Below are 17,802 nucleotides of genomic sequence, written 5' to 3'. Positions count from 1 at the left end.
GACAGAGGAGAATTCAAGGACTTCTTTGCATAATTACCAAGATGAGAAAAAGCTTGATATATCCAAACCTGAAATTAATAAAATAACAAATAAATAAATAGAGACTATGAAATACTATATAAATATATAAGAGTTTAATATTAATCAAGTCCATAATTGATAAAAATTACCAGAAATGCCCAGGGGAAGCCATACAAAGCATACGATGCATTCCCTCTTTCCCTGTACACTTCACTTTATTTCTTCAAATTAATTTTGTTCTTCAAATACTTCACTGTTAAATCAAAACACTCTTTGCCCCACGGATACCTCTTGAAAAAATCTAAATCATCGACCATCTTAATGTGGTTAGAATCCACAATCTTAGATCAATCGTGGGCAAGCAACATCGAGTGGACAAACCAAACTAAAGAGCACTTCAACTTCTGCTCCTCATTCAATCTGGTACCCTTAATCAAACTCATCAACTTTGTACCACTGATATTCTTATTCTTGGTTACTTTATAGAAAAATTTATCACCTTTCTGAAGCACTTTTTTCATTTTGCATCACTGGGGTTTGCCGAGCAATCCAGCCTCGTAATCAATGCAAACTCTTTTAAGCCAAAAAAGCATGCTTATCATTCACACAAAACCACATCTCATGTAAAAAAAATTTATCATTTTTGACATGACCCAACAACATGTAATGGACCATCTGTCCATTGAACTTGTAATATTTTGGAATATATCTTAAATGTCCAAAACAAGTACCTTTAAAGTCATTATAAATTTTTTCTTGAACTACAATATTTCTAAAATCACGATAAAGAGTCATTCTTGCTCTCATAGAAATTTTCGCTGGAAAAGATCCTAACTCATCCATACAATTAGATTATAGGACTTACCAGAGATTTCTCTTGCACAAGTTGGCAAGGACAGGGGATCATCATCCTCATCTCCAATATCTCGGCTATCTCTACTAGTCTCCTCATCTCCACTGTCAGTGTTTTCTTCACTGGACTCAACATCATCAGTAGCCTGGGCACTACTGTCCTCATAGTTGTCGATTTCAGCCATCGTATCAGAATTCGAGTTAGACTTGGGTTCGTCAACTACAATTTTTTTCTTTTCTGAAGATCTTGAAACTTCTTCAGCCTTTGTTTTCTTGTTTTTAGAAGACTTAGGAACAGATCGTTTAACAATCCCACCTCTAGTTTTAGCCAAAACCAGAGTAAACCTCCAATTAAACATACAAAACAAATATCAGATCCAACAGAAATCAACAATGCGATTGACAGAAACGCCACTAAAGTCGATCTAAGTTTAGGCGATCTAACAAAAGAGGGCAATGAAAACACTGCACTCCGTGTAACAACAGATGTAATGAGAAAAAACAAGACCAGCAAAAGCAAACAAATACAACGGAGAAAAAGAGCAATCCACAACAAAAGCCAAAATTTCAAAATCAATAGGCGAGATAAACATAATTTTATTTTAAAAAAAATAAGCAACCAAATAGGGTCAAATATTTATATCCAAACAAGAACGTCATTAGAGACCACAAATATTCATGGAATATGGCGAAAAAAATTCATCCTAAATAAGAACATGAAGAAAAACAGTCCAGAAAAAAGGTTCATTAAATCATTACACTACTATAACAAAATAAATAACCAAATACGGCTAAAAATTAACGAAAAATACCATTATAGAAAATTCAACTTACCAAAGATGAAAGGTTTGAACTTGGGGAAATGGTTGAATAAGCTTTACCAAAAATGAAGATTTGAGAGAAGTCGGTGAATAAGCTTTACCAAAATTTAGGACGATGAAATGATTGAATAAGTTAATGAAAGAGAAGTCGGTAAAATGGCTGATTATACTCGTTTCATCTTTCAAGAATAGAAGATGTTCTTGAAAGATGAAAAGTCCTGCACTTGGAGAAGAAGAAACGTCGGAACAGAAACAAGAACAGAGATTCAGAAAATATTTGCCTCGATTTTCATCAAATAATAATATTTTTTAAAATGTATTGGGATTATAATATATTTTTGTAAAGATATATATTTTCCCCAAGTTTTAAAAATAATAAACAAGCCCATGACCCCACATTCACAAATATACCCCAAGTTTTAAAAAGGCCGTAGAGATCCATGACCCCACACCTTTTCCTTTTTTAAAAGTCCAACCCTAAAAAATAAATCAAAAATAAATTAAGTGGGTATAGAGTAATATAAGTTATTAATATGTCCCCAATGCCAATTCTTCTCTACTCTCTCATGTTAGATCAATTCTTATTTATCTTTTTTTTTGTTTATTTTTTATTTTCCCCTTATCTTTCTTTTACATTTATGTCATGCGTTAAAATTTTCAACAATCACCCCATTAAAGAAAAAATGCAACTGCATGTTTCCTTTGTTTGCATTTTACCCCGACTCATGAACACCAACATATATGACTATTTGTTCATCTTCTTTGTTTCTCTCTTTATTTGTGTTGATGTTTTTCTGATACATCAAACAATATTTTCAAGAAGAAAAGAAATGGTAAAATAGAGGAAAAGTAAGAAGAATATAAATGATTTGATGTTGTTTATTTAGTACAAATGAATCAGACTTTATGCCCTTTTCCTCTTTCTGTTTGGCTTCTATCAAATTTTAAACAAGAAGAAAATTATAAAGAAAGTACTAAAATCTAACTATAAATAATGAAGAAGATAGTGAAATATTTATATCCATATAAACTATACACACTACATCAAGATTCAAGACTATGTACTTGCGCTAGAAATTGAGGTTTTATATTTTATTTTGAGAATATATAGTATTAAGGTTGAGTTGATATTTTGTTTTACTTAAGTTGAATTCAAAAGTACGAGTATGATGGACATTTTGAAAAACTTAAATTTTTCTTACGTGAAATGAGAGTGTCATCATAATAATCAAACGAGTTATTGGTTGAACATTAGTTTTTAAAATTGAGGTATTGGGTAAATCAATAACCCATTAAAATAGTAGCAATTTACTACTTTACCCATGTATAGATATTAAATATCAATATGAGTACTTTATTGGTTACTATCATTGTCATTTAGCCTTCAATTCACATTATTATCCTAGTTCTTTTATTTGTACTGCACTTGAGTAGTTCTTTTCATGTTAATTACTATTGTCTCTATTTTATGGGCATTTTATAAAGTTACATTATTGTCTTGTCGTGCCAAATTATTAGAGAAGTCATATAGTTGTTTGATGAACATTTTCTTATCGGTTAAGCCGAAAACCAAACCGTTAAGGACCAAAAACCGATAAACCGAAAATCAATAAATAATATTTTATTGATTTGATTATTGGTTTAGCGTATTTAAAAATCAAAAATCAAAAAAATGAACCGACAATCCATAAAACAAACGGAACTGATCGATGCACACCACTAAATTACTCAAGACAAAAAGTTGGAAATATTACTTTTTCAATAATTAGTTGAGAAACGATGTAAAAGAAAAATAAATTTAATTATTAAACATTAAACCAAACTATATAAATAGAATTATTTAATGACGAAATGTGAAATGTTTGAATGTTATGTCATATTAATAGTACTGCTTGATAAGAGTTAAATACGTGGGTTGAACCCATTAATAGCTCCTTAAAGTTGGCATAAAATTTTACTTAGACATCTTAACTTGAGCTTGTTCATTTTAGACACGTCATGTGAAGTTTTGCTGTGTCATTTTGAAACTTATTTCACAATTAGCAAAAATTTTAAGAGAGTGTAACACACTCGCTAATAATGTGTCAAAGTGTCGAATTAAACGAAGACATTTATCATTTGACACCAATATAATTCTTTAATAATGAATTTTGAATAAAACTAAAAAAATTAGCCAATAAATCAACGACACGTGACATTTTAGCTCAAATAATTATTAAAGGGGATTAAATCATTTTAAAAAAAAAATCTACTTTGCAGAACTACCCCACCCTCGGCCCCAATCGTCTTCTCCAGCAAATCAAACCCAACCCCGCCTCTTGGTCTTCTCCATATCTCAAATTTCTTTAACTTTAACAGTTAAATTTTTTGGATCTAACAATGGATCTATTAAAATGCATAACTCATTTTGTTTCCTAACCAAATCCACTCCATCTATATTTTACCAAAAGGTGCACAACTCAAGAATTCTAAAAAAAATCAAAACTTTATTAGAAAACAACTGTTCCTAGTTAAAAAACTGAGCAACATAATACACCAACAATTTAAAATTCCCATTCTCCAGAAAGGCAAGCAGATTTTGCACAATTTCTAGCTCAACTCAAGAATATCTTTTCAAAAAAAAACCTTTACCAAAATCAATCTTCAGCTCCAAAATTAAGCAAAAAAAAAAAGAAGGAAAACATATATGGAGCTCGGATTTGAGATAAACTGAGAGTGGTTGGGAAGAAAACAAAGCTAAACATTAAAGTTTGCACAATTCTAGCAAAGTTCAAGAAATTGCAGTACAAATGAAAACTAAACAAAAAATCACCGAGAAAATAGTGGGGGGGGGGAAAACCCAAGATGGGTCTAAAATAGAAGAAAAAAAATTGTTAGTGAAGTCGGACTTTCAAACACATAGTTTGAACTGCCGTGATTTAACAATAAAATTGTTCACCAATTTGACCATCAATTCTAATCCACGTAGAAATGTGTATTCAACTCTAAAATCTCTCTCAACACTTTTCACCATGGAAAGGCTTTAAGCCAGAGGAAATGGTGGCCAAAAAATGGGAAAGAAGAAGAAAAATATTAAATAAAAATTGGATAAATAAGCCTTTCACGCACCTTTTATAAGTGTATTACACTCACCATATTATGTCAGTAAAAAATGTCAAAATGATACAATGTGGCCTAAAATAAACAAAATTTAATTAAGATGTTTAAGTAAAAATTGATGTCAACTTAAAGGGATCACCGATGAGTTCAGCCTACGTGAATAGATGGGGTTGCATCTATTTGTGATGATGAATGATTACTCTGTTATATGTACCATATTGTTCTTTTCTATTATTTTGTCATTTTTTCATTTCGTAAACTAATGTTTTTACTTGCTATCAATATTTTAAAATTGATGAAAACTGATAATGTTTGCATTAGTTTTTGTATTATTAGTATTTTATTTGATACATTTTTTTAATTCATGGTATTAGTAATGCAAATTGCTTTAATGTATGTATTAGCAATGGTTAAAGAGATAATTGTGTCTCAAACTTTTTTTACTTCCTTTCCATCATATTTTGTGGAGGATATTTTTGTAAATAAATTTATTTATTTTTAGAAATTATGTCATGTTATCTTTAATACACCAAATCAAACAATAGATAAGTAATAAAATTTGGATAACTAATACTAACATTATTACTAATACACCTTATTCAACATTATTCTTATACATCCTATCAAACGACACTTCGTATCTTTGTTAATTCAAAATCATAACCCCAAGATGAATGGCTAGTAATACAACACTTGAATGTTACAAATTTCATACAAGCTTTACTCACTAGTAGAAAAACAAGAAACCTATCAATAATAATTTAACTGCAAGATCCTCTACTCCCACCCAATGAAACTCTTAACTCAATATTGTTCAGTTATCTGCATAAAAAAATCATATGATATGCTAGTCAAGCAGTTAATTCAATTTAAACTATCGGATAAGGCACAAGTACCCCTTAGACTATGACCGAAATTCCAGACATATCTTAACTAAACTAAGCTTATATTACCCCCTAACTCATTTTTTTTTTGTAATTTTGTACTCCTTTTGGCTTACGTAGCACACTCCGTGACTCTACTTAGTTGAGTCGCGTGGGAGATGTTTGGAGGCCACGTAAACCAAAAAGGTGTGTCTCTCGATTTCGGTCATAGTCTAGTGGTACTTGTGCCTTATTCCTTAAACTATTCAAAACTACAAGTTCATCACACTTATGTTCTTTCTAGATTCTATGCAGTTAACAATATATTGTTATGATAATCATGTTTCGATATATATAGTGTAGGAATGTATAATGTTATTGTATTTTGATGTATTTGATTTTTAAACTTACATATCTGTGTATATATATTATCAATTGCAAACACAATGAGATGATATAAACTTACTTATCTGTGTCCACTGCTTTTTTTTTGGCTCCTTTCAGGGAAAAGATTGCTTTCAACACAGATTCCTGTGTCCATAAAAAAACACAACCATCAGATATTATGTATAATCGTACTAACCTGAAACTCCAGTCAGTCTAAGACCAAGACCTCAGGGCAACAAACACGATAATAATACAACAGAAGCTCGAAAACAATCAGAAAAGAAACAACCACATATGGACTTGGACAATCCTCCTCTCATGAGCTAACTTTTGGAGTCGAGTTAGGCCCAGATGTCATATCTTTACATGATATCAGAATCAGGTTCATCCCCGTTTGGACTCCCGGTGCACGCTCCAGTTGGGTCTCTATGTTTGGTATGAAAGGAAAATGTTTTCCAAGAAAATGTTTCCTTGGAAAACAAGTTGGTTTCAACTTACTTAATATATCACTCAGTTTTTCTACAATATATGCATTGCAAAATCCAAAGATTCTCAGTACTCAGACTGCAATAGGTATCCTTTCGGAGTCTAAATTGATCACTATAGATCAAGCTAAGTACATAAGTCTCCTTTAAGTAGTTTAACTTACCAGAAAACTTTTGGCTTTATCAGGAATTCTCACCAAAAAAAAAAATCTAGGAGATGAGGAGCCATACCTAATCAGTACTATTTGTCTCGCTGGCGGCTCCAGTATTAGCATATTTTTTATCTTTGATCAGCTGCAGTTTCTCAATCTCATTGTCTTTCTGAGATATCGTTTCCTTGAGAGATCCAACCTGGAAGATTAAAAATTACAAGAGACTCCAAGTCACACCCTACAAAGTAAAGTCAGGCTGCATATCATATCTCTCAGTTTTCTTGCAAACAGCAAACCAAAAAGATAGGCACAATATTATAGGGAAAACACTTTATCTTATCTCGAAACTATTATAATGCTAGTGTTTCTTTTTAATAGAAAAAATAGCACATACGAACATGAAGATGATGATTTGTAAGTGCACGTCCTCCCAACAGTAAAAATGATTGTGCATCTAAAAGTTTCTGATCCTCATACATACAACAAATTGGCAATTGGCATATTATATTTATGCACAGTAAGAGACCTAAAAGATTCTTCAAAATTGTTTATGTATTGTCCATTTTGGACCTAGACTTGCACAAATTTGTCCCTTGGGTTAACCCAAAAGGCGCCTCTACAGTTGATTTGAACTCATTTTTATAAGGTCCATAGCTCTCTTCTCCCATTTGGCCTAGGTGTAATGCGCACTTCTTCTTCAGAAATTTGCCCTTCAACATGGGCATCATACGCGCCCACTTGGGAATCAGCGTCCTCACTGAGGTTTGCCTCACCACCGTACTGAGGGGAAGTCCTGCTTTGATACCATATGTAACGACCCTGCTCCAAATGTTAAAGTAATGTCTTCATTGAGCCTAGCCAAATGGTATTAGAGTAGGACTCCCTCTATCTCAGTACGACGGTGGGGAAAATCTCAGAGAGGAGGCTGAGTTCCATGAGGAGTGTATGTGACGCCCATGATGAAGGGCAAACTTCTGAACAAGAGGTGCGCATTACACCTTAGGTAGAATGGGAGAAGAAGGTTAAGGACCTTATAAGAAAGAGTTAAAAACCAACTATTGAGGCGCCTTTTGGGTTAAAATCGAAGGGTCAAATTTGTGCGCGTCTAGGTCTAAACCAGACAAGACCTTGACAATTGGACTGGGATCGTACAAGTTAGGTAATTAATGAAGAAGCATAAAATAATGTTTCAGTTCTAGCACAACTATTGAATGTTACTAATAAGCATTTAAAGTTTAAAGAACACCTGCTCCATTAAATCTCTTACATCCCTGCCCTCTTTACTACTTCGAGCAGCACCTAGCTCTACTCCAGATGCTCTTTCAGCAAATTTTAATGTGCTCGTGGTTTCTGAATGTGAACCAACTTCAGGATTAAGCTGTACAAACATAAGTGTCTTTGCTTGACCACCTGTATAACAAAATAAAAAATGTGCAAGTATCAACAGCCGAGGACATTAATGAGGAAAGAGATCAATTTGAACTTATTGCAGAATTACAAATGTTGAAGAAATTTACATCCGAGCGGGTACTCAAATATCATAAATAAATAGTTCAACACTAAATAAGCAAGAATAGTTATCAGATAAGTACCCGAGATGTAAAAGATAATATTGCAGGGATATAGAAACTACCTAGTGTGGTCAAAATCTTTTTGAAACCATGGAGGTTCTCAACCATGTCAAACATATTCTATTTTTCATTGAAATATCTCCGATGCACTTGCTTATGATTCATGCTCAATTGTTGCTGAAAGAATCAAAAGACTCCTGATTAACTCTACTAATATTGCCCTTATTCCAAAGGTTGACTGTCCTGACAGTGCTAGCCAATATAGACCAATTTCATGTTGTAACGTATTGTACCAGTTGCCTGACATGAAATATCACCCCATGTGCAAGACTGTTAAACTGACTCACTTAATCTTTGCTGATGATCTAATGATATTTTGCAACAGAGAGGAACACTCCGTGCTAAGGGCGAGGGAAGCAGTGGATCACTTTAGTGCAGCCACAGGTTTGATTGCAAATTTGGAGAAGTCTAGCATCTCTATAGTTGGAGTTACTGACCAAATGAAAGATATATTGCTGGTTACACTCTAGGGGTATTTCCAATATGATATTTGGGACTGCCTATATCCTCTAAGAAGTGTAGAAAGTTAGAGTGTCAACAACTAATTGACAAGATTACCAGCATGCTTAGTACTGCTTATGCTAAACAATTATCCTATGCTGGAAGATTTCAAGTTCTGAATGTTGTGCTTTTCTCTATAGATAGCTTCAGGGTCTGCCTTTATCTCACAGAGCATATTGAAGGAGGTGGATAGAAAGTGCAGGGAACATATGTGGGGGATCTCAGAAGGACTGAGGAAACCATGCCTCGTCTCTTGGGACAAAGCTTGTCTACGAAAGAATAGAGGACTTAAACGTGAAAGAATGCAGAACTTGGAATGTAGATTCAGTGGGGAAGTTACTTTGGAAACTAGTTGTGGGTAAGTTGGGGTCCATGGGATTTATATGAAAAATGACAATAGTACCTGGGGGCATAAAGCTCCATTGGATAGTAGCTGGTACCGGAGAAAAATCAACTCTTTGAAGGATAGGATGGTCATATGGTATAACTAGAATGTGTATAGTTTAACTGCTAATGGAGTATACTTCATCACTAGTAGTTATCAACATCTTATGAGGTTGCAAAGGAAGCTGGAGGTTACAGATCTTGTGTGGACATCTGTAGCCCAGCCAATGCATAGAGTTATAATGTGGACAGTCTGCTTACGAAAGAGAGACTGATTAAACTGAAGATGCAAGTGGATGATCGATCTCTTTTGCTGTATGTACTTAAGTCGGAGAGTTAAACTGTGTAGCAAGGTAAAAATATTTTTTTATGGATATATATTACATACGGACACCCCTTGGTTTCTTCGAAGATTTACTTCTTTATATTTTGACCCCTTTTAGTGAAAATTCTGGCTCCTCCATTAGCTGTCTGTGTAAGACACAGACATTGGAGACTAGCTCTCACTTGTTTTCTGATTGTGCATGGATCCCTTCAGTTAGGAATGAACTAATTGTGTATAATAACCCTAACATTCAGGTAGGGGACATGAAGCAAGTCTTAATGACTATAAAGAGGAAGCACCGGAAGAAGTTCCAAAGTAAAGGTGATGGCTACCACATCTGGAGAGCTAGGAATTGGAAGAGGAAATTGTACAAAGAATTGAGATGTTAAATTCATCAAAGAGGGCACAGATGTTGGCAATTTATTCATAGGATTCTTTGTTTTTAGTTTCAGTTATTCATACCGCACAGATGATATAACTAGTTTTTTTGTGTTGGAGGCTCATTCTTCATAGCACTCTTCCTGGAAGGCGGTTGTGGAGATGGGTGTTCTTTGGGTGTATCACTTTTGTTTGTTAATGGTACTGTTTACATGGTTACCGGAAGAAAAAAAATCAAAAGACTAACTAGGATAAATAAAAAAAAGTACCTAATGAAGTCTGAAGGACTTGAGTCAGCTTGCTGTTTCTGAATGGGACATGGGCATTCTTTTGTGCCAAAGCATAAATGACATCTCCTAGGGCAGATAATGACTTATTTATATGCTGTGCCTCTTTCAGTCTATCGCCAGTCACCTCAGAGCGGTCGACTCTTTCACTTCCAGCAAGGTCCACCAAATGAAGACTACTACACATGGATGAACCACTCTTAATATCCATCCCACGAACATGAATAGTGACAACACTGTGCACATATTGCAGCTAATCTCAGTATGATATAGTAAATCACTCGTAACAAAAAAGAGAAGATATGTACTTCAAACTTCAAAGTATGTAGATGAACTCTGTAGAGTTGTTATACGGAACCTGTGCGACCGACTACTTCTTTCATTCATTGCAGTGGAACCTCTTGCTCGATTTCTTAATCCAATATCCATCAAATTTAAGACATCAGAGGTCTTGTTTACTGTATGCATGCTTGCTTCTGGAACAGCTAATCCATTAGGCTGGGGGGCGGACACTATCCCAAGTGTGTGCAAATCAAGGAAAACAGTTAGCCAGATGCATGTTATATGCAAGTCTGAGATGGTCTTTTTGGAAATTAATTGAAAATGTAAGACAGCAGTATCAGCAAAGAGGGAGGAAGGAAGGAAGAAAAAAGTTAAAACCGAAGAATATTTCAGACTGGTCGATCATTTAATGTTTGAAAGTAACAAATCAGATACCATGCAGTAAATAAAAGGATATTTCCTTGGTGAACCATCACTTGAGAGTAAGTCACGAACTTGTTCATTATATATTTCCATCATTTGAACTGTAATTTCATATGTGAAGGTGTTCACTCTCATTTGAGAAATTCTGAAAATATCATTTAAAGCTCGATAATTGACACCCCAATTCTCCTCGGTCGCTTTGTCTGGGCCAGTCTGTAGGTCAATTAAGTTTGACTTCAGGAAAGTGAAAAAACATAAACATATTTAACAAATTTATATACCAAAATTCATTACCATTGTGTATGTTTTCCCTGATCCAGTCTGACCATAGGCAAATATACACACATTATATCCATCAAGCACGGACTGTATTAATGGCTGAATATCTGAATATACATCAGCTGTAGAAGAGTTGGAAGGTGAAGTAATTTTAGAGTTAATTATACAGATTAGAGATATAATAATTGATTATAATTTATATGGAAGAATCTGAAAACCTTGTGTTGCAGCTGGATTGTAGACCTTATTAAACTTGAAAGACCTGCGGCCTTCCTTTCCTTGTTTGGAAGGATTTACAATAATCAGCTCCCCATTTTCTCCAATGTATTCAACAACTGATTGCTTTTCCTTTTGTCCACGAAAGAATGGCCTAATTCGACAATATACTCTGATATTTCCTAATTGAAAAATAAACATAAGTAGATGAACAAGAACGGTACTTAATTTTCAGTCCTCGAAATTACGAAGATCACTATGTTATCACACCTTTTAGCTCCTGCACCTCATTGTGCAGTTTGCGATTCTCAGCAAGGAGTGCAGAGTAGTTTGCAGCTGCATGTCCAAGTGCTCTAACTTTTGCACCTGTAATCGAAATTTGATTTCATGAGGAAAATCCATTTAAGTCAATGTTAAAACTTGTCTTGATATCTTATACTTATATGGCCTTCAATAAACGACATTAGTATAACACTTCAAGCAGCTGAAATGACCTAGTTGATTGAATTCCTCCACGTAGCTCTGCTGAGTTTTCACCACTTCTTGCCTTATTGACTGAGAAGAAAACTTCAGTTCCTGAACAGTCATGGAGGTCCAAGTTATACATTCTACATAAATGACATTTTAGGAAAAATTTAAAAAGACGAAAAGAGATCAAGCATACACGCAGTGCACCCAGCTGGAAGTCTGTAAATATTTGGTAAATATGCTCCTTCTTCTTCCAACTGTGAGAGTTTGATTGAGCAAATGTCTCAAGTTCCTTTATCCTATTTCTTGATTCTGTCAAAAGGCTCATGGCCTCCTTCAACTTCTCCTCAAGTTCTTGTTGAGCTTCTGTAGCCTTTTCTTTCATTTCTAGGGTGTGTTGTTCATACAATTTTTTAGCTATTTCCATTTCTTGCTTCAAATCTGCGATTTCTCGCCTATGATCTTCCTTCTCGTTCGATTCATACGAGTTCTTAACTGTTTCTAGTTCTTGCTTCAAAGCTGCAATTTCTTGTCTATGCTCTTCCTTTTCTTTCGATTCATACGATTTCTTAACTATTTCCAGTTCTTGCTTCAAAGCTTCCTGCCCTTTCAATTCATACGATTTCTTAACTATTTCCAGTTCTTGCTTCAAAGCTTCCTGCCCTTTCAATTCATACGATTTCTTAACTATTTCCAGTTCTTGCTTCAAAGCTTCCTGCCCTTTCAATTCATACGATTTCTTAACTATTTCCAGTTCTTGCTTCAAAGCTTCCTGCCCTTTCAATTCATACGATTTCTTAACTATTTCCAGTTCTTGCTTCAAAGCTTCCTGCCCTTTCAATTCATACGATTTCTTAACTATTTCCAGTTCTTGCTTCAAAGCTTCCTGCCCTTTCAATTCATACGATTTCTTAACTATTTCCAGTTCTTGCTTCAAAGCTTCCTGCCCTTTCAATTCATACGATTTCTTAACTATTTCCAGTTCTTGCTTCAAAGCTTCCTGCCCTTTCAATTCATACGATTTCTTAACTATTTCCAGTTCTTGCTTCAAAGCTTCCTGCCCTTTCAATTCATACGATTTCTTAACTATTTCCATTTCTTTCTTCAAAGCTGTGATTTCTTTATTATCTTCGTTCTCTTTCGATTCATACGATTTCTTAACTATTTCCAGTTCTTGCTTCAAAGCTTCCTGCCCTTTCAATTCATACGATTTCTTAACTATTTCCAGTTCTTGCTTCAAAGCTTCCTGCCCTTTCAATTCATACGATTTCTTAACTATTTCCAGTTCTTGCTTCAAAGCTTCCTGCCCTTTCAATTCATACGATTTCTTAACTATTTCCAGTTCTTGCTTCAAAGCTTCCTGCCCTTTCAATTCATACGATTTCTTAACTATTTCCAGTTCTTGCTTCAAAGCTTCCTGCCCTTTCAATTCATACGATTTCTTAACTATTTCCATTTCTTTCTTCAAAGCTGTGATTTCTTTATTATCTTCGTTCTCTTTCGATTCATACGATTTCTTAACTATTTCCATTTCTTGCTTCAAAGCTATAATTTCTTTATTATCTTCCTTCTCTTTCGATTCATATGATTTCTTAACTATTTCCAGCTCTTTCTTCAAAGCTGTGATATTTTGTCCATGATCTTCGTTCTCTTTCGATTCATAGGACTTCTTAGCCATTTCCAGTTCTTGCTTCAATGCGGCAATTTGATCGTCCTTCTCTTTCAATCTAGGCACATCCTGCTCCTCAATTTTCTTCTTCTCTTCCGCTTTGTTCTTCTCATTCTGCATGTGATTTCAAAAACAAAGAAATAGTAAAACTAAAGATTGTTGAGAAAAATGATGGAGCTGAATTTTTTGGAACTACCTAGACTCTAGCATCATATTCTTTGCAGTCAATAACAGATTTCACTTGACAAGATTAACAAACAAATTATACGCGACACTTCTAGTCAGAAGCAAAAGAGAGTACTGTTAATCTGAGCAAGCAATGATAATGTCCTCAATCATGAGATGAAGAAATAGGATGAAGCATAGCTGGTTTAATTTCCAGGATATCCGATTCGTGTGATATGGTAAGTGCTAAAAGCACACAAAAGAAGAGAACATTCTGAACCAAAGCTAGCAATGGGGTAGAGAAAAAACTGGAAAATTACCTTAATCTGATGAAGCTGGTTCATGACAATCTGAAATGCAGAAGAATTGGATGTGTAAAGGTAGTAATTCTGGAAGCGTAATAATCGCAGACTTTGAACTTTTCCTAGAATGTGAAGTCCATAACTACCTGTGTCTCTTCACTAGTTCCAGTTGCAAGGACTTCCATGATTCTGATCCTTGACTGGTATTTCTCTTCACGAGACTTGAATAGATTGCTTTGCTGCAGGCACAGAAAGAAAAATGATATGAAATATATCCACTGGAAAGAGAAATTGAGAATACAGCTACATATTATACCGTTCTAAGATGTTCAGCTTGAGTAGATATCCGCCGCTCAATTTCTTGCACCACTTTTCTCAATAGGCACGCTACACGCTGACAGATTTAGACATCCAACTAATGTTAGATCATATATTTTGTAATGTATTCATATAGAACAGAAATTCTACAGGTCAAAATATGCAAATTAAGTGCAGACTTGAGGTATCTCTCCATTCTTCCGCTCAACGCTTTCATCAAGAATCCCATTTACAACACTTAGAAGTGACTGCGTTGGGGCAATCTGAAAGCAATAAAAAATTAAATGAGTGGAACAAGTACAAATTCAAACCTTCAAGAATAGAATTTATCCAACTAGAAAGATAGCTTCATTGACAAAAGGGAGGGTGGAACTTGTTACTAACATCCAAACTGTTAGATCTCATCATTTCCGAAATCCTTGCAGCAGGAATTTCAGTGTAGCTCCCTTGTTTAAGCTGAAATACTTCATGGAACTTATGTCCAACGTGATGTATTAACGCGGCCGATGGCTCTACAAAGTTCAGAAAGAAGATATGACATGTGGAGTTTGGAGAAGTAGCAAGAGCAAACAGTTATTTACCTAATTTAACAATTGCTTAACTTCTTAAAACCAAGAAGAGCAAAAGAACATTGATGATTGCAAAGCAAATAGCAAACAGCTATGCCATCTGTAAACGTGTTTTTATGTTGCATATTACATTACCTGTCACTACAGGACTTCTCAACGCACGCTGGAATTTTGAATCTGATCCTGTCTTCATCCGTTCTCCTAGGGATGAGGTAGAGTGAGTTCTTGATGAAAATTCTTCTATGTATGAAAAATCACCACATCCCAAATTTTCACCCAACAATTTCCATCTTCTGCTTGCATCAGCTCCATATTTACTGGATAATACTGTGCTTGAATTGTATCCTCCATCATTCAGCTTAAATTCTTCCCGAAGTGTTAAAAGGCTTTCCAGTACTATTTTCATGGAACCCTGGACAATTCATCATTATTAATAGAGCTAAAATGAAATATAGATGGCAATTCACTATATAAAAGTAAAGCAGGATAACACTTTTCTACATATGGAAAAAGTTACACAACTCAAATGGCCTGCAAAGTTAAGCTAATATTTGGCCATATATTTGGGATCAGATTTTGAAATTTTATCTTCAAATATCTGTTTGGCCATGAAATTTCAAGTGGGCTTGGACCAGTTGTTGTATTTTTGAGACTTCCACTCACAAAACTCCAAGTAAAATGCATGTCCAAACACAACTTTAAAGCCTCAAATTTTCAAGTTTCAACTTCAAAATAGCCAAACGGGAGAACAAGGACTTCCTATAATCATAAGTAGAAATGAACTACATGAGTTAGTTATGACATGAGCACCAGTTTATATTCATTAACCTGTTCCAAGTCTGATGCGTGGAACCTGGGCAAGCCCATTTCAACCATAGCAGACAAAAACCTTCTAATATTTTCTGAACGTAGCTCTGGAGAGTGTACTGTACCACCACACTAGAACAAAAGATACAGTTAAGTCAACAGACAAAGCCATACTTACTCCAGCATACTGTAAAATCAAAATGTTATAAACTACCTCAGGTACTGAACCTGGTTTCAACTTATTCAATAATTGGCATAAGATAGAACCATCAATCAACAATGCTCGTAAATCCTCATCAGAAGCATTTATTGGCAAACTCAAGTGAGGAAGAACACTATTAAACCATTCTACCAATTTTGCCCGTTGCTTAGCTGTAGAAACAATAAAGCACAGTCAGGGGAATTAGCCAGATCAAGAGTTTGATCAGCCTATATGGAATAAATATTTTGTCTCTTCAGCCTCACCGTTACTACTTGACAAAGGCTCAAAGACATCCCCACTACTATACACACTTGAGCTGTTCCGTCTACCATAATCTTTGGCTACGCGATCCAGGATAGAGTTCATGATAGTAAATTAGTGCTCAACATTCAATTCGGAAGATATCTGCATCACATATATATAAAGTAGAAATGCTCAAATCAAGAAAGTCACAACAAGCGAAACAGTCTGCGATTGTGTCATCTATATGTTCAAATCAAATATACCTCACTGCAATCTGTCATCAATGTTTAGACCATCACTGGAATGAAGCGAAAAGCAAGAAATTGTTGTATTCACTTATAGACTAAGCGGTCGTTTGGTAGCTGGTTAGTTATGAATGTTATTCATGTATTATTTATTCCACCTTCTGTCCTGCATAGAATAATACACAGATTCCCTTGTAACTTATACATGTATTATAGTTATACGGATTTCTAATTACAAACCAAACACCGTATTAATTTTATACATGAATAGCTTACCTCCTAACCAGTTACCAAACGTGATATTATTTATGCAAGATTCAATACCTGCATAACACCCATCCATACCAGCTACCAAACTACCCCAAGGTAGTAAGTTTAGTCTTGAAGCGAAAAGCAAGAAATGAAGTGTACTTCATTGAAGCGAAGCTTACAACTTATGGTAAATTAATAAATGTCAAATGTACATAATTAATGAATTTTGTACTATAATAATCAAATTGCAATTAAAATAACTAATTTCAACACCCAATATACAATAATGTCAATATTAATCTTACCCTTCAAAGTTGAGACTCAAAGAATCTCCACTTATATCATGAGATGGTCACAAAATAACATGGTACCAGAGCAAGGTCAAGCGTTGGAGTTTCACCCTCACTCCTAAACTAAATATAATAATATAGGCCCAAGGGTTGTCGTTCTGCTAACAATATAATCTTTTAAATGAGATAGTGACACAATTAATCGTACCAATTGCATGCAAATATGGAAATCAAGAACAAAAAATCTAGGATATATACCATGAAGGAATACACCTAAATAACAAATAGATTTTCAAATAATTTTAAAAAAACAACTGATATTGTGAAGGAAAAGGAGAAACAGAAAAGAACCTGTGAAGGCAAAAATTAAATTGTGCAGCTTCTTATTCAGAAAACATAATCTTTATTCATTGCTATTATTAGCAATAGTGTGATGAATATTTGATAGTGAGATGTAAGTATTTGCAAGTTTCAGTTACTATTGCATGTTGTGCACCGTTAAATCAATACCTGACCGCTTTCCGTTTACGTCGGACATCTCAGGTCCATTTTTCCCCACTTTTTATTTCTGCTTACTTATATCATCCCTCATCTTACAATTGGGTAAATGACCTGACTCACTCAATTAAGGATGATATGAGTCATTCAATCAAGGTGATCAAAAAGTTATAATATTAAAAATATTTATTCTCTATATATAAAGTAGCCCTTAATTTTTATTGTTTTTTTTAATTTATACTTGTTTTTTTTTTAATTAGACACCTAAAATTTGCCGGTCCTATTACTTCACGGAACTATTTACCACAATTAGGGTTGTTCATGGTTATGGTTAAAAAATCAAATCGAACCGCAATTCAAACCAAACCGATTAAAAAAACCGATATTT

The 17,802-nt window shown here is 34.5% G+C and overlaps 1 protein-coding gene across 5 annotated transcripts; it reads right to left on the bottom strand.

Moving 5' to 3' along the window:
- Positions 1 to 5,351: 5,351 nt before the first annotated feature.
- On the bottom strand, positions 5,352 to 17,592 carry LOC102600707 (kinesin-4-like). Of its 5 annotated transcripts, XM_006353737.2 has the most exons (23): positions 16,651 to 17,591; positions 16,393 to 16,540; positions 16,150 to 16,291; positions 15,899 to 16,056; positions 15,706 to 15,816; positions 15,013 to 15,289; positions 14,693 to 14,820; positions 14,488 to 14,571; positions 14,307 to 14,384; positions 14,137 to 14,229; positions 14,009 to 14,038; positions 12,051 to 13,637; positions 11,881 to 11,962; positions 11,657 to 11,752; positions 11,389 to 11,568; positions 11,186 to 11,292; positions 10,926 to 11,104; positions 10,545 to 10,709; positions 10,169 to 10,422; positions 7,927 to 8,090; positions 6,760 to 6,879; positions 6,123 to 6,187; positions 5,352 to 5,615 (listed from the first exon to the last, which is right to left on the bottom strand). In XM_006353737.2, exons 3-21 carry the CDS (start codon positions 16,250 to 16,252, stop codon positions 6,760 to 6,762), a joined length of 3,996 nt encoding a protein of 1,331 aa, XP_006353799.1. In that variant the 5' UTR covers positions 16,253 to 16,291; positions 16,393 to 16,540; positions 16,651 to 17,591; the 3' UTR covers positions 5,352 to 5,615; positions 6,123 to 6,187. The 5 variants fall into 5 exon arrangements, with proteins under 5 accessions (XP_006353799.1, XP_015166967.1, XP_015166970.1 ...); XM_015311481.1 differs by having other exon boundaries at positions 16,393 to 17,591; XM_015311484.1 differs by lacking the exons at positions 16,150 to 16,291; positions 16,393 to 16,540; positions 16,651 to 17,591 and having other exon boundaries at positions 15,913 to 15,987.
- Positions 17,593 to 17,802: the final 210 nt, after the last annotated feature.

This window comes from Solanum tuberosum, unplaced genomic scaffold (genome assembly GCF_000226075.1).
Source record: "Solanum tuberosum cultivar DM 1-3 516 R44 unplaced genomic scaffold, SolTub_3.0 scf00160, whole genome shotgun sequence".
NCBI lineage: Eukaryota > Viridiplantae > Streptophyta > Magnoliopsida > Solanales > Solanaceae > Solanum > Solanum tuberosum.
The sequence above is the reverse complement of the archived record's forward strand: the minus strand, read 5'-3'. Positions and strand labels throughout refer to the sequence as shown.

Coding starts and splice junctions, on each gene's coding strand:
- LOC102600707 (XM_015311481.1), bottom strand. CDS start 16,252: ATGAACTCTATCCTGGATCGCGTAGCCAAAGATTATGGTAGACGGAAC. Junction 11,963..12,050: donor TCCAGCTGGGTGCACTGCGT/GTATGCTTGATC, acceptor ATGACTGTTCAG/GAACTGAAGTTTTCTTCTCA. Junction 11,753..11,880: donor GGAGGAATTCAATCAACTAG/GTCATTTCAGCT, acceptor TTTCGATTACAG/GTGCAAAAGTTAGAGCACTT.